The 18,965-nt window shown below is 68.4% G+C and overlaps 2 protein-coding genes across 7 annotated transcripts; one reads left to right on the forward strand and one right to left on the reverse strand.

Annotated features, from left to right (window-relative positions):
• Positions 1 to 4,548: 4,548 nt before the first annotated feature.
• IDUA (alpha-L-iduronidase) lies at positions 4,549 to 18,582 on the reverse strand. 6 transcript variants are annotated; one of them, XM_057706087.1, is made up of 14 exons: positions 18,385 to 18,582; positions 17,564 to 17,704; positions 7,993 to 8,078; positions 7,727 to 7,834; positions 7,368 to 7,463; positions 7,069 to 7,271; positions 6,753 to 6,932; positions 6,424 to 6,640; positions 5,941 to 6,153; positions 5,712 to 5,833; positions 5,509 to 5,634; positions 5,361 to 5,437; positions 4,916 to 5,016; positions 4,549 to 4,803 (listed from the first exon to the last, which is right to left on the reverse strand). In XM_057706087.1, the coding sequence occupies exons 1-14, from the start codon at positions 18,519 to 18,521 to the stop codon at positions 4,697 to 4,699; spliced, it is 1,914 nt and encodes a 637-aa protein (XP_057562070.1). In that variant the 5' UTR covers positions 18,522 to 18,582; the 3' UTR covers positions 4,549 to 4,696. The 6 variants fall into 6 exon arrangements, with proteins under 6 accessions (XP_057562070.1, XP_057562073.1, XP_057562072.1 ...); XM_057706090.1 differs by having other exon boundaries at positions 5,357 to 5,437; XM_057706089.1 differs by lacking the exon at positions 7,727 to 7,834.
• Positions 13,862 to 16,812, forward strand: SLC26A1 (solute carrier family 26 member 1). Its single transcript, XM_057706086.1, has 2 exons — positions 13,862 to 14,452; positions 15,153 to 16,812. Exons 1-2 carry the CDS (start codon positions 13,862 to 13,864, stop codon positions 16,680 to 16,682), a joined length of 2,121 nt encoding a protein of 706 aa, XP_057562069.1. The 3' UTR covers positions 16,683 to 16,812.
• Positions 18,583 to 18,965: the final 383 nt, after the last annotated feature.

The raw sequence follows: 18,965 nt of genomic DNA on the forward strand, positions 1-18,965 counted from the left end.
GCCTCACCTCCTGTGGCCCCGGGGCTGGGTCTACATGCCGCTGCCGGACGGAAGGCTGGACCTGCCGGGGCCTTTGTTCGCTCAGGAACAGCAAGGGAGGGAAACGGGGGCAGAAGGACAGGACAGCCACACTGCCCCGCGCACAGCCCGTGCACGTGTGCACGCGGGCCGTTCCTCCGCCGGCGCAGCTGCCAGGCACGTTCCAGGAAGAGGGCGCCCAGCCTCGCAGGCCGGCCGACAGGAGCCTGGTGAGCCCGGGACCGCGCACCCCCGTGCTCGGCCGCGGGGCCTGCAGCTACGCCCTGCGCGCCCCAGCCCGCGGCCCGCCGTGAGCCCGTGCGGCACCCGGGTGGTCAGAAATGCAGTCTCACGCCCCATCCCCGACAGACCAGTCGGACCCGCGTTTTAACAAGAGCCCAGGTGGCTCACAAGCGCGTGTTGGGAGCCACGGGCCCAAGGGGAGCTTGGCAAACGTGAGGTGACGATTACACGCAGGGTCCCGAGACATGAAACAGACGGGCAGCTTCCGAAGTGCTGCGTGAGGCACCCGCAGACAGAAAGCGGTAGGTCTGTCGGAAGGTCTCTGAAACCACCTGTCCCAGGGAGGCTCGGGCCTCGTGTCCAGGACCCAGAGCCCTCGATGGAGGGGAGGCTGAGCCCTCCTGAAACAGAACCGCCTGTACAGCCAGCCCGTGGCCCCAGGCACGGAAGGGGCCCCTGCGGCCCCTGCAGCGACAGCCCTACGGAGGGGATTCCTGGAGGATGGCTCTGAATCAAGGCCAATCCCCACTCACCTTAAAGCCACCATCGCTGGTCACACGGAGCGCTGGCCTGAGTCTGAGCCCACGGGTTTGCAGCCCCCGCTGTGGGTGTTTCCGTCTCCCCAGAATGTCGCGTGGCCCGTTCACACTCAGCTGGCAGCTGCACGCTGGCCCCCGCTGGTGTACAGGCGGCTATCGTGGAAGCCCCCAGGCCTGCCCTCCATGCTGAACCAAAAAGAGCACCCTGTTTCTGGGAGACTGCAGCGATTAGGCCCAGCACCAGAAACTGGGGAGATGTGGGGGGCGGGTTCCTTCTCTGTCCTCTGTACCACTTTCCAGGTGGGTGTTGAGTGACCGTTGATCACAGTGTGACCTGGGGCAACACCAGTCAGCTGAGGTCTGGATGCGGCACCTTTCCTGGACAAAACCGCACAGCCCGCGGCGCCGACGCGCAGCGCACCTGACCCATGCTCCTCTCTCCCTGCCCGGGAAGGGCCCAGGGGGCTCCGCACACGGCGGGCACGGCAGCTCACCTTCAGCCTGCCCGATGGCACCGACGCTCCCACAGTCTTAACATGGTGCTGGGATCCTGGTTTCCTTGAGGACATTGTGCCAGTGAGACAGGGTGGCCGAGAGATGACCGGCAGCTAGACGCCTCGCGCAGGACGGGAGGTAAACCCGTTGAACGCTCAGGCGTCTCCGGGGAAGTTCCAGGGTCTGGCGGTGTGGCCACGCGGGGGCGTCCTGCGCAGAGCGAGGCGGGCCGTCGTGCTGCGGGACCACGTCTAGGAGGCACAGCGCTCCCAGGGACTCGGGCGGGGGCGCGGCACACGGCATCTGCACGTGCTGTTCTGACCCACCTCCTGGGCCGCAGGGGACGCTGGCCAGGCGTGAGGCAGGCCTCCTGCCTCTTGGGAGCGTGGCCCGTCAGACCCCACCCGCCTGGAGCATCTGAGGCAGACGCTGCGGCAAATGCCTCCAGCCCAGGCCCCCGGCACCTGGAGCAAGGCCACCTCCTCCTCTGTCAAAGCCAATTCTCCCCTTGGAAAGCGTCTCCGGGGCCGCCACTGAGCTCTGGGGCAGGCCCAACTCCATGTACCGCGTGGCCAGGTGACCTGAGGGCCCCAGCCGGAAGCCGGTGCACACAGCATTCTGTCCCAAAATGTACGTATCGGAGCCTGGACCCGAGGGCATCTGAGAGCGAGTCGTGTGACTGGGAGGCTCTGGCTCCTCCTGAGCTGCTGCCCTGCCTCAGCCCACACCCAGGGCCGCACGAGCGGTTTCCTGCCAGCCGTGGGAGGGATGTGGTTTGTGGGCCCAGGTGCACGCACGCCAACCTCTCCCGGTGTGCAGAATCAAGGTGCACGTCTGGCTCCAGCAGGCAGCGCCCCACAGGTCAGCCAGTGGGCCAGACTCAGAATGGCCAAGACAGGAGGCCTGGGGACACAGAGGTCTGAGGAGAGGGACAGAGAGGGTGCTGTGTCCTGCAGAAAGGTTGCACTGATCCAGGAAGCGTCCCCTGCAGCGGGGGCTCGTAAACGGGACATGTCAACGTCAGCCGCTCTCTGCCGTCGCAGGGACCACGCCGTGGGCCCAGGTGCCACATGGCCACGGCAGCGGGGAACGGAGGATGCGCGTGGGCCGATCACGTGGACTTCCCAGCCTCTCGGCACAGCTCCCAGCCCAACCCCAAACCAACAAAGACCAAAACAGTCACGGCCAGCAACCCGGGGGCTGTTTGACAACACACAGCCACGATCAGAGTGGAGATGGTGACATACTCCTGGAGACGGCTGTGGCTCTGCTGTCCTGGCCGAGACGCAGGGGCCAGTACCAAGTCCCCATTGCCCCGGAGCCACGACTGTCTCCAAAGGAGGGGCCCATCCTACCACCAGGGCAGGCGGCCGTGGGCTCCTCCAGGAAGCCAAGGGACACATTTTGAACCTGTGCTGCTGCGTTGCCAAAAGCCAGGACACACAGGGCCAGGAAAGAGGGGAGGGGAGGGGCAGCCCGCCCCCACCCCGCGGCCCCTGGGAGATCTCTGCGCGGGGCTGGGGGGTGCCGTGGAGCGTGCAGTGGCCAAGGAAGGCACCAGGGGACTGAGCGCCCCGCCCCCGGCCCCCCGCAGCTGGGCGCCAAGATGGCCCGATTGTCAGGGGTTTTCAAGCCACTGAACCAGCAGGTAAAGAGGTTGCTTTAAAAACATGTTTTTCAATTGACGTATAGGTCATTTACAATGTTGTGTTAATTTCTGGTGTACAGCAAACGGAGTCTGTTACATGTACATGCATATGTATATTCTTTTTCATATTCTTTTCTGTTACAGTTTATTACAAGACATTGAATACAGTTCCCTGTGCTATACAGTAAGGCCTGTTGTTTATATTTTGTACATAGCAGCTTGTATCTGCTGATCCCAAAGAGAAGAGGCTGCTTTAATGCTGGGGACGTGCATTCCCAGCACACAGAAACAGGGCCGGGGCTTGTTACCGGCGACCTGGATCCCCCAAATTCACCCACGGACGTTCTTACCCCCCGTACCTCAGAATGTGACTGTATTTGCAGAGGAAGCCTTTAAAGAGGGGATTAAAATGAGCTCACATGGGTGGGCCCTAATCCCACATGGCTGGTGTCCTTATAAGAGGAAGTTAGGACACAGACACATACAGAGGGACGGCGCGCGAGGACCCGGGGAGGAGGTGGCTGTCTGCAAGGCAAGGAGAGAGCGCGCCGGCTCCGGCCTCCAGGACGTGAGAGGATGGGCGTCTCCCATGCGGGCTGCCCGGCGTGGTGCTTGGTCACGTGGCCACGCCCAGGCAGAGCTTCGTGATGAGGCAGGGAGACGATGCTCAGAACCCGGGGGCCCACCGGGCACCGCCAGCACCTCCTGTATAGTGATAACGGGGCCCCAGGCTCTGAAGACCCCTCACCGGCCAGGAGCAATGGGCACCAGGGCTGGCTTTGGGGTTCGGGTGGAGGATGGCCAAACTGACATCCTGAGCCCCCAGTGAGGCCGCCGGTGGGCCCCGGTCCCCTGCCCTTTCCACGCAGATGGGGCAGCAGACTCCAGGGGAGCCAGGAGGATGACCGGGCTTCGTCTTCCTGTGCGCTACCAGAGCCCCACCCATCCCTGAGCCCAGGCAGCTCTGGGAGGACAGCAGAGAGAGACGGGTGGCGCCGGGGGCCCCGCTCCTGCTCACAGCGCCCCAGGCTGGCTGCAGCCCTGCTCCTCACCAGGTGGCCGCTCCACACCCTTCTCTGTTGGCTCCACCCGCCCTGAGGTGGGGTGGGGAGGAGCCTCGGAGTTCCACGCCACCCTCATGGGCTTCCCTGCCCCCCCCCCCCACACGTGCACCCACAGTGCCCAAGTCGTCCTCGTCTGGGCACGCTACCTGTTTCCTCCTGGGCCCAGGTAAGGAGCCCAGATGACCACAGGAGTGGACACCGTCAGCCTTTTCTGCTGCCGGACACCACCTGGGCCAGGCACCCTGGAAGGCCCCCACTCGGTGTGGCGCAGGGGGCAGCCTGGCTGGGCCTCAAGAGGTGGGAACCCTCGGGCAAGGAGGCAGGGGACGGGGACGGGCGCTGCCGCACCCAGCGGTGGCACCAGAGAGTCCAGGCGTGCAGGGCGGGCACCCCAGTGGCAACTCCCACCTGTCTGCACTCCACCTGCACCCCATCCCCACTCCCGCAGGCCGGGGTTAGGGGGCAGGCGGGGGGATGGCCTCGCTCCCTCCAGGCCGCGTGTCGGCCCAGCGCCCGCCGCGGACGCCGTCCCCGTTGCTGCGTGTGGAAAGGCACCTTAAGGGGGTGAGCGAGGGGCAGGAGGGGACGAACAGAGGGGACGCCTGGCTGCCTGCAGTCCGGCCCCGCACAGCTCCTGGGGGCCCAGGCTCACAGCCGGCACGCGCCCAGCTGCCGCGCGGCAGTGACTCTCACGGGGCAGGGACCTCCCGGTACCGCACGGGGCTCGAGAAGGGGCCTGGCCGGGCCCAGTAGTCCACGGCACGGACCCGGTAGGAGCCAGAGACGACAGCCGTGTCTAGGGACACAAAAGGACGTGCCCGCTCTTGAGCCTGAACCCCTCTGATCCCCCTAAACTCCTGGGCCCTGGACCCCACCCCGCAGAGACTGTGCTGAGGCTGCAGGCACACCTGGGCTGAACACGAAGAGGTTAAAGGTGGAAGGCTTCCTGCGGATGGGAGTGTACTCCCCGCCCTCCGGAGAGAACTGGATCTCGTAGGTCCACAGGCACCTGGGGACGGTCAGGTAGCACCAGGGCTGGGGTCCGGGGGGCTGGCAGGCAGGGCGCGCCCGGAGCCCTCCTCCCCCCAGCCACCCCCCCCCCACACACTGGCCGGAGCACGAGTGCCCCACGCAAGTGTCCCTGTGGATGCCCCCACCCTACACCAGACAGCTGCAAAGCCAGGGGCCACCTGGGCCAGCGGTGGGGGCCGGTGTGCCGGGGCAGGGCGCACAGCCTGCGTGGGGTGATCGGGGGTCCCTGACACAGTGGCCCCGCGGGCGCTACAGCCCAGAGGACTTGGGGGCCAAGGTGGGTCGGGGGACAGGGTGGGGGTGGTGACCACACTCACGCACTTGGAGGCCACATGCTCGTCTGACCAGACCAAAAGCAGCTGCCCGCGGGTCAAGGGCAGAGCACGGAGGCGGGTGACCTGGGGGAGCGAGGCACCGTGATTGGCCGGGGGCGTTGGCGGCGGCGGCGGAGAAGGGAACTGCCACTTGCCTGGCCCGGCGGCTCCTCAGGGCGCGCGCACACGTGCAGCAGCAGGAGCGAGGGCAGAGGAAGCTCAGGGCCTAGCGTCAGGCGGCCGCTGCTGGGAAACGGGAGCGGCACCACGGCCGCCGGGTCCTGGGGACAGAGTCGGGGGCTCAGGGCCCTCGGCCCTCAGGAGCCGCTCCTCCCCTCACCCCACGCTCCCCGCGGACCTCGGCCGCCCGCATGCGCCGGAACTGCTCAGCGGAGGGGAAGACCGGCCTGCCCAGGCGCCGCCACTCGCCATAGGGGCTGCAGAACCAGTTGTCCATGTAGAGCTGGACGAAGACGACCTCTGCGGAGGGGGATGCTGAGGCCGGGCCTCGCCGCCTCCAGGCCCCGCCCGCCAGAGCTACCCGCCACCCCGGGGGCTGGAGTCCCTTCCCTGGGGTCCCTGCTCACCCGGGCCCGGAGGCACCCCGTGCAGGCTCAGAGTCACGGGGACGCTGCGGTTGGCATGGGCGCGGGTGTCATCGCTCGCGTAGACCAACACCGTGGCGCGCCAGGCGTCGGCGGGGCCAGTGGGGCGGTGGGTGCTGGCCAGGACGCCCACCGTGTGGTTGCTGTCCAGCACCGTCCCGCCCCGCGACACCTCAGCCCAGAGCTGCTCGCCGTCTGCGGTGCCGGGGGTGGGGGGGGGGTCACCACACGGAGTTGTCGTCCCTCTGCCCTCCCGGGGCCTGGCTTCCCACCATCTGCCCTCCTCCACTGGAGGCCCCCGGCCACACCACAGCCTCTGTGGCCCACCGCGCTGGGGAAGTCGGCGGGGAGGGCCGAGAAACGTGCTCCCCGCTCGCCCGCCGGCCTTGCACAAGCGGCTCCTGGCCTAGGATGACACCCCCATCCGTCCTCCGGAGGCCTCGTCCCGGCCCGCACGCGGCTCACCCAGCAGGGCCAGCAGCGCCATGGCCGTGAGCACTGGCTTGCGCAGCAGCTGCACGTGCGGCGGGCGCGTGTCGTTGACCTGGAAGCGCGCGGTGAGCGTGCGCTGGGAGAAGGGGTGCGGGTGGTAACTCAGGAAGGCGTTGTCGTTGCTCAGGAGCGTGTAGCGGATGGTGGAGCTGCTGTTGGCGACCAGCAGGTTCTGGTGCTGTGCGATGACCTGCGGGCGGGCGGGCGTGGGGGCGGCTGGGACGACTGCCGGGGCTCCCGCCTCCCCTCCTCCCGCCCTGCAGGAGGGCCACTCCGGGATGTGGGCCTGGGGGCCGGCCCACCTTCACGACCATGGCAGCGTAGGTCACGTCGGCCCTCCAGGGCTGCGGCAGGGACCAGCCCACGAGCGGGTCGGCCTCGTCGTTGTAAATGGGGGTTTCCGTGAACTTGGGGAAGAGCTGCTGTATCTGCCGCACGACGGCCACCTCCTGCTGCAGGATGTGGATGGAGCTGCCCGCGCCCTGCACAGTGGCACCGCCTGAGCACCTGAGACCCCGAGACCGCCGCGGGGGGGCGGCGGGGCTGCAGGCGGGGAGTCTAGGCCTGCTGCATGGGGGGGGCCCCGCGTGGGCGCTGGGCTGGGGATCCACGCCACACCTTCTTGTGGAGGGCGATGTAGTCCAGCCGCACGCCCGCCTCCCCGGTGAAGAAGTTGGTGCCGTTGTGGCAGTGCTCCAGGAGGCCCCAGCAGAGTGGGGAGCGCGGCAGCGGGTAGAAGGCGTCGCCGGGGCCGCCCAGGCGCAGAGCCAGGCTGGCGGCTCGCAGACCCTCAGAGCAGGCGTCGTAGTAGTTCAAGAAGCCTGGGCGGGAGGGACACGGAGTCCACCCCTGCACCAGAGGGGCCCACTGCCACCTCCTCTCAGATCTGCAGGACCCCAGGAGGCTGGCCCACCCACCTTGCAAGGTCATGGACACATTGTCAAAGTCGTGGTGGTCCGGCTCGTTCCATGTCTCAAAATTCCACTTGGAAACGTGCTTAAGGCCGTATCTACCTGCAGAGGGTCCCTGCTGTGGCAAGAGGGCCCCTCCCCTGCAGCAGGGTCGCGAGCTCATGGGGACCCCCAGGGAGGGGCAACCACGGTGGGGGGTTTGGATTCCTAGGAGCTACACCCCCCACCTGGCCCCCCTCCCCCATCAGGAGGCCCTGGCTCGGGGCTTCGTGACAAGAAGACCAGGAGGTGGCCCAGGTGGGTGCAGGAGGGGAGCCTGCCCAGGAGTGCCCACCCTGTCCCTGCAGGGCACGCGCCCCGCCCACCGATGTATCTCTGGGCCAGGAGGGAGACCAGGTTCTTCCACTCGAACACCTGCAGCTTGTCCTCAAAGTCAGTGAAGCGTCCAGAAGGGCTGCCCATCAGCTCAAAGCCTGCAGCACACGAGGGTGGCTGTCCCACCGCCCACCCGCCTGGCTGCCCCAGGCTGACACTGAGGCGGGCCCTGAGCGGGCCGCCCGGAGGACCCAGAAGAGCCAGGCCAAGGGGAGGCGGTGAGGCCAGCGGTACAAAGTCAGTGCTGGCGGCTTACCCGGGACGAGCTGGTTCTCCCTGAGAAGGTCCAGGTACTGGTCCAGGTGAGTGAAATTGTAGCTCAAGCCCTGCCCAGCTGACCCCCTGTAGAAGGACGCTCAGTGTCAGTGTGGGGGGGGGGGGTGGGTCCAGGGCTGCAACTGTGGCCACATTCAAGCAGCTAGGGAACCCGCAACGTGCCATGCAGGACCAGGCTCCGGACTCAAGGGGCCCCTGTCCTTGGAAAACGCAGCTGTAAGCCCGTCAGTCAGTCACAGCCTAGTATGACCTAGTGTGTCTGTACACCCTCAAGCCTTCAGAGGCTCAGAACAGCCTGGGGCTCAGTAGTGGGAGGGGCCCGGCAGATCTCCTGGGAAAGGTACAGCAGGATGCGGTGGGGGAGGACAAGGCATCCTGGAGACAGCTGACAGTGAAGCGGGAGGCTGCGGCGTGGGCCCGGCGGGGCCCTGCACCTCCGCAGGCCAGGGCCGCGGGCTCGGCTCACTGGCACCCCTGCCCCTCCCCACACTCCGAGGGGCAACGGGGCAGAGGGAGGAGGGCAGCTCCCCACCCCACACTCATCCCTGAGGCAGAAGTGCCTGTGGGAAGGGCAGCACGAAGGCAGGGCGCGTGCCGAGGGGCAGGAGGGTGCGGGCCGTGAGAGATGAGGGCACGCGAGGCCTTGCGACCCGGGGGGGACGGGGCCCGGCTCAGGCTGAAGCGGGGAGTCCTCTCAGGGATCCAAGAAGAGCCGTCCCGTGACTTTTTTTTTTTTTGTCTGTGTGTTTTTAAGACAGTTTTGGGTTCACAGCGAAGCTGAGAGGGAGAGAGAGATCCCGTCCACCCTCCGCCCCCGCCCCCCAGGCACAGCCTCCCCCGCGATCGGCACCCCAGAGCCGGGCATTTGTGATAACCGGTGAACCTACACTGACATCCCGTCACCCCACGTCCAGGGGTCGCGTGAGGGCTCCCCTGGGGACGTCGGTTCTACAGGGTTGGAAACACGAGCAACGGCTCGGCCCGCCACTGCAGGTGCCGCCCAGGGCTGGGCAGGGCGGCGGGTCGAGGCGGAGCCGGGCCTGAACGGCTCCCCGTCCCACGCCCGCCTGGTCAGCCCGGCGGCGCCCCCCTGAGCGACAGCGAGGGGCCGGCAAGCCACCGCGCCCCTGCCGGGCCCCCTCTGCCCCGCGCTCGGCCACGCTGGCTCAGGGCCGAGCCGGCACGCACACCCCGCCCCGCCCCCCCCGAAGGTCGCAGGCGGTGGCAGAGGAAGACGCTCGGGCGCTCGGCTAAACATTAAACGCGCGGCCGCGGCCGGGGTCCGAAGTCCGGGGGGGGCGATGGCGGGGGCGCGCGCCCGGCCTCCGGGCTTTCTGCGCGGGTCCCGGCGGCGCTGGGCAGACCCGGGCCGGGAGCGCAAGCGGGCCTGGGGAGACGCTGTGCCCGCGCTCCGTGCGCCGGGCCCGGGGGAGCCCCAGCCGCACGCCCCGTCCCAGCCTGTCACTCTGCGTGGACGGGGATGTCCGCTGGCCCATCCAGCGTCGGCACCCAGAAATGCCCTGGGGGTCGGTACACCTGTCCCCCGGGGACCAGAGGACCCAACCTTGGGGTGACCCCGGGCCCGGGCACCCCGGGGAGCGGTCCTCGGGCTCCCCTGTCTGCGTCTGGGTCTCCATCCATCTCAGCCGCCGCTGGGAGGCGAATCTGAGATCAAAGCTAGGGAGGGGGCCGAGCCGGAAGGTGCAGTGCGCAGCGCACCCCAGCACCCCCCGCAGAGGCCTGGGTCACAGACGCCGTCTGGCCCCGGGGCGTCTCCATCCTGCCGCCCCGCAGGGGGCCGAGCCTGGGCGCGAGGCACAGGCGGGGTCGCCTCCAGCTCCTGGCCCGGCACGTGGGCCGGGGACGCGGCGGCTGCACAACGACCTTATTCACTGCATGCCGGCGGCCGTCAGGCTGCAGCAGGAACCCCCCCGCCCCCCACCCCGGGGCCTGAGCGCGTGCGCCGCGCGGACCCAGCAGCGCCCAGGCCTGGTGAGTGCGCGGGGGCGCGGGGCGGGGCCCCAGGCCTCGCGTGCTCCAGCGCGGAGCCAGGGGAGCGCCGGGCTGGCTGGGGAGGGGGCGCAGGGAGGATGGAAATGCGCCGGGAGGGGCCCGGGCCGCGCTGCTCGGCCTAGGGGGACGCACTCGTGGGGGAGGGCGCGGAGCAGGGGTGCGTGTGGACACGCGCGGGGTGCCGGGCGCAGGGCCGGCGGGAATACACGGGGCGGGGCAGGCGGGCCGCTCTTCCGGAACCGGGAGCGCTTGGGTCTGGGTCTCGGGGGCTCGGAGATGAGAAGCTGTCAGCCCCGCCTCTTTTCAAGTGTGGTGCAGCTACAATGGCTCCTTTCCAAATAAGTGTACTCAGCGGCTTTAAATGGCGATTTAAAGACCAATGTTAAAGAAAACCATGTGACCCAGGACTGGGCAGCAGGCAAGCTGAGGGCAATTCTAGCAGGTGAAGGTGCTGGAAACCCCAACGCCGCATGGGCCCTGCGGCCCCCGCTCTGGGGGAGAAGTCTGCAGGGGGCCCACAGGGCGGAGGGGGAGAGCGGGCCTTGGCCAGCAGGGCCGCAGGACCCAAGATGCCGGCCTGTGTGCCCGGTCAGACCACAGAGGGACATGGCGGGGGGCGGGTTAGGCCCCAGGGCTCCTGCAGTTCCCTCTCAGTTGTCTCTCTTCCCCTGCTTAGACACCCGGCCTGGGCAGGCGCTGGGAGTAGAGGCCCAATCCCTGCCACCCAGGCGGCCAGGGCCAGGCCCCTGTGGTGCAGCTCACAGGATGGGGGACCTGGGTGCTGCAGCACTGAGAACAGCCCCTCCCTGCCATCTCTCTCCCTAAAATCCCACCACAGGTGCTCCAAACCTAGACAGTCCCCAGAGAGCGCTGTCCCTACCTCCTGAGACGGGAGGGGCCACCACCTCCCTTGGCCCCTCCCCTCCCTCCACCCTGCGCCAGGCCCCCGGCCCATCACATCCCACCCCCACGGCTCCAGGCACTCAGCGGACTCCCGAGAGGGGAGGGTGGGCCCAGCCTCCATCTCTCCCACGCGAGCCACCACCGCCCCTCGCTCTGCCGGGAGCTGGGCTGGAAGATAAGCCCTGAAGACCCTCGCGGCTGCCCTCCGCGCCACCCCGACAGGAGTCTTCGCTGCCCCTGAGCTGCTGTGACTCATCCCGCCCGCCCTCTGGCCAGTGGCTCGGGTCAACCACCTCCTTGGGCAAACAGCCCCCACTGAGGACCGCGTGGGGCCTGCGCAGGACTCTGGGGGGCGGGAGGGGGCGCTCCGGGAGGCCCCAGGCTCTGCCCTGGGTGGTTGGGTCCAGACGCTGGAAGGCAGGGTGAGGTCTCAGGGCCCAACACAGATTCTTCGAGGACCAGGAATCAGATCTGGAGGTGGACGCAGCATGGCAGTGGCACCCCGGCCCTGCCCACGCCTCCCCCTCAGGCAGGTGTGGGGAGACCCTCCCACGGTCTGCCTATCCCCCCGGCCACCCTGGGGTTCCACTTCCATCTCTGCCCCCAAATGGGGTGCCTGGTCTTTCCCAGCCAGGCTGTGGACGCCGCAGACCTCCTGGGGAGGCTCGGGGCAGGGGGAGGTCTCAAAGGCTGCGTGTGGAAGGCGCCTGGATGGAGCGCCCTCTGCCCCCCCCGGGGGGCCATGGTGGACAGCAGGCCCAGGCCAGCTCAGCCTTGCAGCCCCATCCAAGGGCCCCCTCGCAGTCTCTCAGGCCTCCCCTCCAGGATGGAGAACATGCGGGGCTGTGGCGGCCCTGGGCACGGGCTCCTTGTCCCATGTTGCTCTCAGGCATCCACTTGTTCATTTTAAAGATGGGAGAACGGACGTTCTCAGTCATTTAAAAACAGCAGCGCACTGTTAGTTAACCACGGGTGAGACACGATGGTACTCATCTAAAGGGACCGTTTACCTTCGCACCGGCCCTACAAGCAGGTCCCACCTACCCCAAAGGAGCAGACGGAGGCTGGCGAGGCCAGGCACCCGCCCGCAGCACAGGGTCAGCACCTGGCTGGCATCCAGGTGGCTGGGCTCCAGGGGACAGACCCAGGACCCCCACCCCCACAGCAGAAAGGGCACACCTGGCTGGTAATTGTATCTTGATGCCCGACAGCCCTCCTCCAGTCCTTGGCTCCACACGACACCCCCCCCCACCACCACCACCCCGGCCAACACACACCCCGGCAGCCTCGCCCCCGCTTTCCACACAAGGACACGCAGCAGAAGCCACGATGTGGCTGCTCAGGGCCCAGCTGGCTCCCACAGGGACCAGCCCCATCTCAGGTCGCACGCTGCCTGTTCCCTCAGCCCCTCCCCCAGCACAACCGGCCAGGCTCCTGAGCTTTTCGTCCCCTCCGGGTGCCCAGAAGCCAAGCTTCCTGCTCCAGCCACGCAGGGCCCCAGCCCACTTGTCCCGCACCCGGGGCCCTGCTCCTGGGAGGCTGGGAGCTTATAAAAAGCCCACACAGTGGTCGTTATCTGAGTCTCTGATTATAACACGACTCCCCGGATGTGCTGCTCAGGTAATGCTCACGGGGGGAAACCTGTGACTCAGCAATCTCTGGAGTAAATGATTGAACTGCAAACCCAGCACAGCCGAGCAGTCAGACGCGAAACAGAGAGCACTGGCCGCCGGTCCGCGCCAGGGCAGCTCTGTGCCCGAGCCCACTGCCTGCACGCCCCACCCGCTGAGCCTGGGGACAGAGAGGCCAGGCCCGGCCCGCACGAACTGCCAAGCCCGTGAGGGGCTCCCTCAGGTAAGAGTCCCCTGGGACCCTGCAGCAGGACCGCGAGGGCTCCGGACGACTCGGCCACAGCAGAGGCCTGCTGCCTGGATGCAGCAGAGGGGCAGGACCCTGGAGCGGAAAGGCCTGATTCCAGAGTTTCTTTTGTGGACTCCCCGGCATTTAAAACAATCACTCAGTTGGCACACCTGGACCCCGGGGGGCTGGCTGAGCTCAAGGTGTCCAGGGACCCCTGTGTCATGAGGTCCTCCGAGGAAGGAAACGGCTCTCCTGACATCCCGCAAAGGGCAGGCCTGCCACTCAAGCCCATGGGGGCCGCCTGCCCACACTTCATGCCGGGACGGGCGTCCGTCCCCCACATCCAGGGACACCCCAGGCCCCGTGTCCCCGGCCAGGGCACACTGTGCCAGGGTGACAAAGCTCTGAAAGAGCAGAGACCACCTGCTTCCTGTCACCATGACGGGGAGGTCAAGAGCTGCAGTCCAGGCAGACTTCAGCGCAGCTGTGAACGGGACACCCTGGTGCTTGCGGAGCGCAGAGGCGCGATCAGGCTGGGCCGGGAGGCAGGCTGCCCTCTGGACAGCAGGGCCGGCCGGCATGTGTTTCCCGGCGCGCCTGTGTGGTCTGAGCCACCAGCCAAAACCCAGAAGCGTTCACAGGCGCTGGGAAAGGGGGCCCCCTGTCCCAGAACACCCTGCAGGACACCAGTCACCCCATTTCCCTTCCCAGCTGGCCCCTCAAAGTACATTCCAGGAATTCTGCCACAAGGACCGGGCAGTGGCAGGCGCTGCTCCAGCACAGGTTTGGGGTCCCAGCACCTGCAAGGCTCTTCCTGCCAGCAGGGCCACAGTGCAGTGGGGATGGCGGGATGACCAGAGGGGCCTCCAGTGGTCGGGATGGGGAGCGGAGGGACTGCTGCTGTGGGCGTGGGGCGATGGGCTGCGCGTGGACAGAGGGCAGCTGAGCTTGGTCTGGCCACACAAGTCTGGGTCTCTTTGATGCCCTCTGACTCGGACAGGTCTCACCACCCCAGCAATGACACCCACTTCCACCCACTTTGCAGGTTTTCTCGGGGGGCCTGGTGCCCCATGATGGACGTGTCCCCTGAGGGCACACAGCACGGCGGGGGGCTGGTGCTGGTCCGGCGGCAGCCTCCCGCACCCCCGGGCCTGCGCGAGGCTCTGAAGGCCCGGCTGCGGCGGAGCTGTGCGTGCAGCGTGCAGGGCGCCTGGGCGCTGCTCCAGGACCTGTTCCCCGCCACGCGCTGGCTCCGCCAGTACCGGCCTCGGGAGGACCTGGCCGGTGACGTCATGTCCGGGCTGGTCATCGGCATCATCCTGGTGCCTCAGGCCATCGCCTACTCACTGCTGGCCGGGCTGCAGCCCATCTACAGCCTCTACACGTCCTTCTTTGCAAACCTCATCTACTTCCTCATGGGCACCTCGAAGCACGTCTCCGTGGGCATCTTCAGCCTGCTGTGCCTCATGGTGGGCCAGGTGGTGGACCGCGAGCTCCTGCTGGCCGGCTTCGACCCTGCCCAGGACGGCCCGGGGCCCGGGGCCAACCACACCGCCCTCAACACCTCCGCCACCTCGCCGGTGCTCGGGCTGCAGGACTGCGGCCGGGACTGCTATGCCATCCGCGTGGCCGCCGCCCTCACGCTGGTGTCCGGCATCTACCAGGTGAGACGCACGGGTGCGCCAGCGCGGCCACGCGGAGCGGCCCCTGCAGGTGCAGGTCGCCCACCCGGAAGGGCCGAGCCCAGGGCACACGCAGGGTCAGGGCGGTGGCTTAACCCGCAAGGAGAGGGGAGGACAGAGGCAGAGGTGGGTGTGTGACAGCACCCCGGGGGTGGGGCACCCAGGGGGCTGAGGGTGCCCGGGGAGGGGGGAGGGGGGCGGGGAGCCTGTCCCACCAGCCGCAGGGCATGGCCCTGGGCCCAGACAAGCCCGACTTCCCTGCTTGGCCTGCACGTCCTCCCTGGCTTCCTGTCCCAAGTGGGATCCTGGGGCCGGCCTGCCTTCCCTCCCGCGGCCGCCCCGCACCCAGCCTTCCCTGGACCAGAGCTGACCAGCCCAGCATCGCCCCCTCCCAAGGGCCACCTCAGGTCCCTCCCCTCAGCTCCAGGTCCCCCAGGAGGGGGCTGTGTTGCGGACGGGCCAGAGAAAGGAGCTGCCTTTCGATGCCCAGAGCCCGTGTGTGTGAGAGCACGGTGAGCGTCGTGGCCCTGGCATGCGCTGCAGTGTCTGCCGTGCCCACGTGTACACACGCGTGTGCAGAGCGACCGCAGATAGGTCCACGTGGGAAGCAAGTGGTGAGAGGCAGGGAGGCCGGCTCTGTGCTGCGTCTGCACCCGCAGCCCTGACAGCGCTCTGCCCACAGGTCATCCTGGGCGTCCTTGGGCTGGGCTCTGTGTCCACCTACCTCTCACAGCCGCTGCTGGACGGCTTCGCCATGGGGGCCTCCGTGACCATCCTGACCTCCCAGCTCCGCCACATGCTGGGCGTGCGGGTCCCGCGGCACCAGGGGCTGGGCCTGGTGGTCAGCACGTGGCTGAGCCTGCTGCGCGGCGCCGGGCAAGCCAACCTGTGCGACGTGCTCACCAGCACTGTGTGCCTGGCCGTGCTGCTGGCCGCCAAGGAGCTCTCAGACCGCTACCGGCACCACCTGAAGGTGCCGCTGCCCGCAGAGCTGCTGGTCATCGTGGCGGCCACCCTCGTGTCCCACTTCGGGCAATTCCATGAGCGCTTCGGCTCCAGTGTGGCCGGCGACATCCCCACTGGCTTCGTGGCCCCCCGGGTGCCGGACCCGGGGCTGATGTGGCGCGTGGCGCTGGACGCCGTGTCCCTGGCGCTCGTGGGCTCCGCCTTCTCCGTCTCGCTGGCGGAGATGTTCGCCCGCAGCCACGGCTACTCCGTGCGCGCCAGCCAGGAGCTGCTGGCCGTGGGCTGCTGCAACCTGCTGCCTGCCTTCTTCCACTGCTTCGCCACGAGCGCCGCCCTGGCCAAGAGCCTGGTGAAGACGGCCACCGGCTGCCGCACACAGCTGTCCAGCGTGGTCAGCGCCGCCGTGGTGCTGCTGGTGCTGCTGGCGCTGGCGCCCCTGTTCCGCGACCTGCAGCGCAGCGTGCTGGCCTGCGTCATCGTCGTCAGCCTGCGTGGGGCCCTGCGCAAGGCGCGGGACGTCCCGCGGCTGTGGCGGCTCAGCCCCGCCGACGCTCTGGTCTGGGTGGCCACCGCGGCCACCTGTGTGCTGGTCAGCACCGAAGCCGGGCTCCTGGCTGGCCTCCTCCTCTCGCTGCTCAGCCTGGCCGGCCGCACGCGGCGCCCGCACGCTGTCCTGCTCGCCCGTGCCGGGAGCTCCAGCTTCTACGGGGACCCCGCGGAATTTGAGGGCCTGGTCCCCGAACCTGGCGTGCAGGTGTTCCGCTTCACCGGGCCGCTCTACTATGCCAACAAGGACTTCTTCCTGCGGTCACTCTACAGCCTCACGGGGCTGGACGTGGGGTGTGCAGCCACCAGAAGGAAGGAGCAGGGCCCGGGGGCGGGGGGCGGCGAGGGAGAGCCCGTGGAGGGCAGGGACCTGGGCCCCGTGAGCAGCGAGGCCGCGCTGGTGCCTTCGGCAACCTGCTTCCACGCGGTGGTCATAGACTGTGCCCCGCTGCTATTCCTGGACGCGGCCGGCCTGGCCATGCTGCAGGACCTGCGCCGAGACTACAGGGCCTTGGGCATCACCCTGCTCCTGGCCTGCTGCAGCCCCTCAGTCAGGGACACCCTGAGGAGGGGTGGCTTCCTGGGGGAGGACCAGGGGGACGCGGCTGAGGAGGGGCAGCTGTTCCCCAGCGTGCACTGTGCTGTGCAGGCAGCCCGAGCCCGCCACCGCGCACAGGCAGCCGCCGACTCCACCCTCTAGCAGAGCTGACGCGCCTGCCAAGAGCCTCTGCTCCCACTATCCGTCACTGAGATCTTGCCATCACCTGGTGCCTCTGATCTAGGGGACCCAGGGAACCCCACATGGGACAGAGCAACACTGAACACACACAAGGACCCAGACGCTTGAGAACCCACAACTGCAACTTGAGACAAACACTGCCGCGGTGCCAACCTGGGCCCAGGGCTGTGCGTCCGTGGTCTGTGGAGTCTGTCTGACACTCGGTGTCCAGTCTTTCTCGAACAAGGACCCTGAGGCAGTTATGCAGCCTCCAAGGTGCCATGAGGACACTGGTCCCTCGGCCCACCGGTCCCCAACCCCCGAGTTGAGAGCTGGCAGCTCTGGCCAGGGGCGTGAGGGTCTCTGTGTCCAGAAAACCCCGCAGGACACACACCCAAGTGTCTCTTACACCTCGTGCCTCAGCCCCTGCCGGGCCTTGTAGGGCCAAAAGCAGATGTGACCAACATGACCTCAGCCCGGCCCCTGGTGTGGTGTCCCCACGCAGCCCAAGCACAGAGCGAGGGGGCCCACTTGCCGTTACGGGGTCCAGCTGCACCAGCTCCAGGGTGGCCTCCAGCAGGAAACCAGCTGTGCCCAGTCCAGGGGCCACCCCAGCACCCACAGGGCCTGTGCCTGGGCTACCAGGAGGGTGACCTCCCTGCTCCCCTCCCCACAGGACGCTTCGCTGAGAAGCACAGGGGCCATGGCTCCTCGGAGCAGGTGTCCCCCCCCCCCCCCGCCCCGGCCCCGTACTGCACTGTCCTCCACACTCAGACACCACCTCCTCTCAGTCTCCGTCTGCATCTCCACACAGTGGGCTCTGCCCAGCTGCCCTGAGGCTGCCCAGCCCCTCCATCACCCACCTGGCCGTGATGAGGTCCAGCAGCCAGTGGGTCCGAACCTGCTCGATGCCACCATGAGGGACGGCACCCACGTAGGCCAGGTTGAGCTGCTGGTCCCAGCTGAGGTCATACCGGTCAGCCTGGCTGTGCGGCAGTGGGGGACTGGGCACAAAACAAGGGGGGGTGGGGCATTAATCTCAGGGGGTGGGGCCAGCAGAGGGGCCTCAGCAGAGGCCGCCCACCTACAAACCCAGGGCAAGGACTGGGGGGTGTCTGCCCGTGAACGTCACTGTCTCTGATGTAATAAACTGATTCCCGATGCCAGGACTGTCATGAAATCTCAAGTTTATGGGGCGTCAGGGGTTCCTAGAGAGACCACATCCCCACCCTGCTCCCTGTCCCACCAGCCGGGGGTTATCAGCTCCAAGCCCGACAGAGGTGATCAGGCACACCAGAGAGGAGGGCAGGTCCCACGGCAGGGGCGTCGCACACCCTGGGACTGCCTCCTGGAGAGGGTCCTGGCCTGCACCAGGGAGCCGTGTCCTGGACGGCCCCGGGCGGCCCCCGGGCTCTTCAGACTCTCGGGAATGACCAGGCACACTCAGGACCTGGCCCCAGGCCGCCACGGCGCCGGGCCGCAGCTCAGCTCGGGAACCTCCGCGGCACCGGAGACATCGCACAGAATCCGCAGACAGGAAGGAGATCCCCGCTGCGGGCGGACCCGAGGGCAAGGAGGCAGCCCCGACCCCAGGTCTCCCCGGGTGCGGACGCGACGGGGGCCCCGCAGGCCCGGGGCGGGGCGGGAAGCGCGCGCAGCGGGCGGGTGCGGCCGGAGCGCTCACCAGAAGCCGGTGCTCCTCCAGAAGGGCCGCAGGGGCCGCTGCGCGCGGGCCGCGTCCACGCGCACCAGGTACGGGGCCTCGGCGGCCGCGAGGGACGCGGCCAGGAGCGCGAGCAGCGCGGCGCGCGGGGGCCGCATCGCGGGGGCGCGGGGACGCCCCAGTCCCGCAGACGCGCCGGCCCTCGCGCCCGCCCGCCGGTTCCGCCTCCGGGTCGCGCGCCACGTGACCGCCAGCGCGGGGCGGGCCTCGGGGGCGGGGCGGGCCTCGGGGGCGGGGCGGGCGGCCGTGGAGCTGCTTCCCGGCCGCTCGCTGCCCTGCGTCCCCTCCCGCGCCAAGCGGCTGCGCGGACTGGGCGGCGCTGGGAAGGCGCTGGGCCCTCGGCCGCCCGGGTGAACACCGTGGTCTGTCCGCGCTTCGGGAGGTCGGCCGCGGGCCGGGAAGTAGCCTAACGCGCGGGCCGGGCGGCGGCTCGACGGCTGAGACCCGCGCAGGTTGGACGGTGGCGAAAGGCGGTCAGATGTGGGACACACGTGGAAGGTGGACGGTGCTGTTTTCTGGAGGGGGGGGGTGTTGCAAAGCAA

Source organism: Hippopotamus amphibius, chromosome 13, assembly GCF_030028045.1.
Source record: "Hippopotamus amphibius kiboko isolate mHipAmp2 chromosome 13, mHipAmp2.hap2, whole genome shotgun sequence".
In the NCBI taxonomy this organism is placed as follows: Eukaryota; Metazoa; Chordata; class Mammalia; order Artiodactyla; family Hippopotamidae; genus Hippopotamus; species Hippopotamus amphibius.

Bases quoted from the DNA above. Each gene is read 5' to 3' on its own strand.
- SLC26A1 (XM_057706086.1), top strand. From the start codon at position 13,862: ATGGACGTGTCCCCTGAGGGCACACAGCACGGCGGGGGGCTGGTGCTG. The intron at 14,453-15,152 runs GTGAGACGCACG...CTCTGCCCACAG, and splicing joins TGGTGTCCGGCATCTACCAG to GTCATCCTGGGCGTCCTTGG.
- IDUA (XM_057706087.1), bottom strand. From the start codon at position 18,521: ATGCGGCCCCCGCGCGCCGCGCTGCTCGCGCTCCTGGCCGCGTCCCTC. The intron at 5,017-5,360 runs GTGCGTGAGTGT...GACCGTCCCCAG, and splicing joins GACGAGCATGTGGCCTCCAA to GTGCCTGTGGACCTACGAGA. The intron at 4,804-4,915 runs GTGTGCCTGCAG...TTGTGTCCCTAG, and splicing joins CCTCTTCGTGTTCAGCCCAG to ACACGGCTGTCGTCTCTGGC.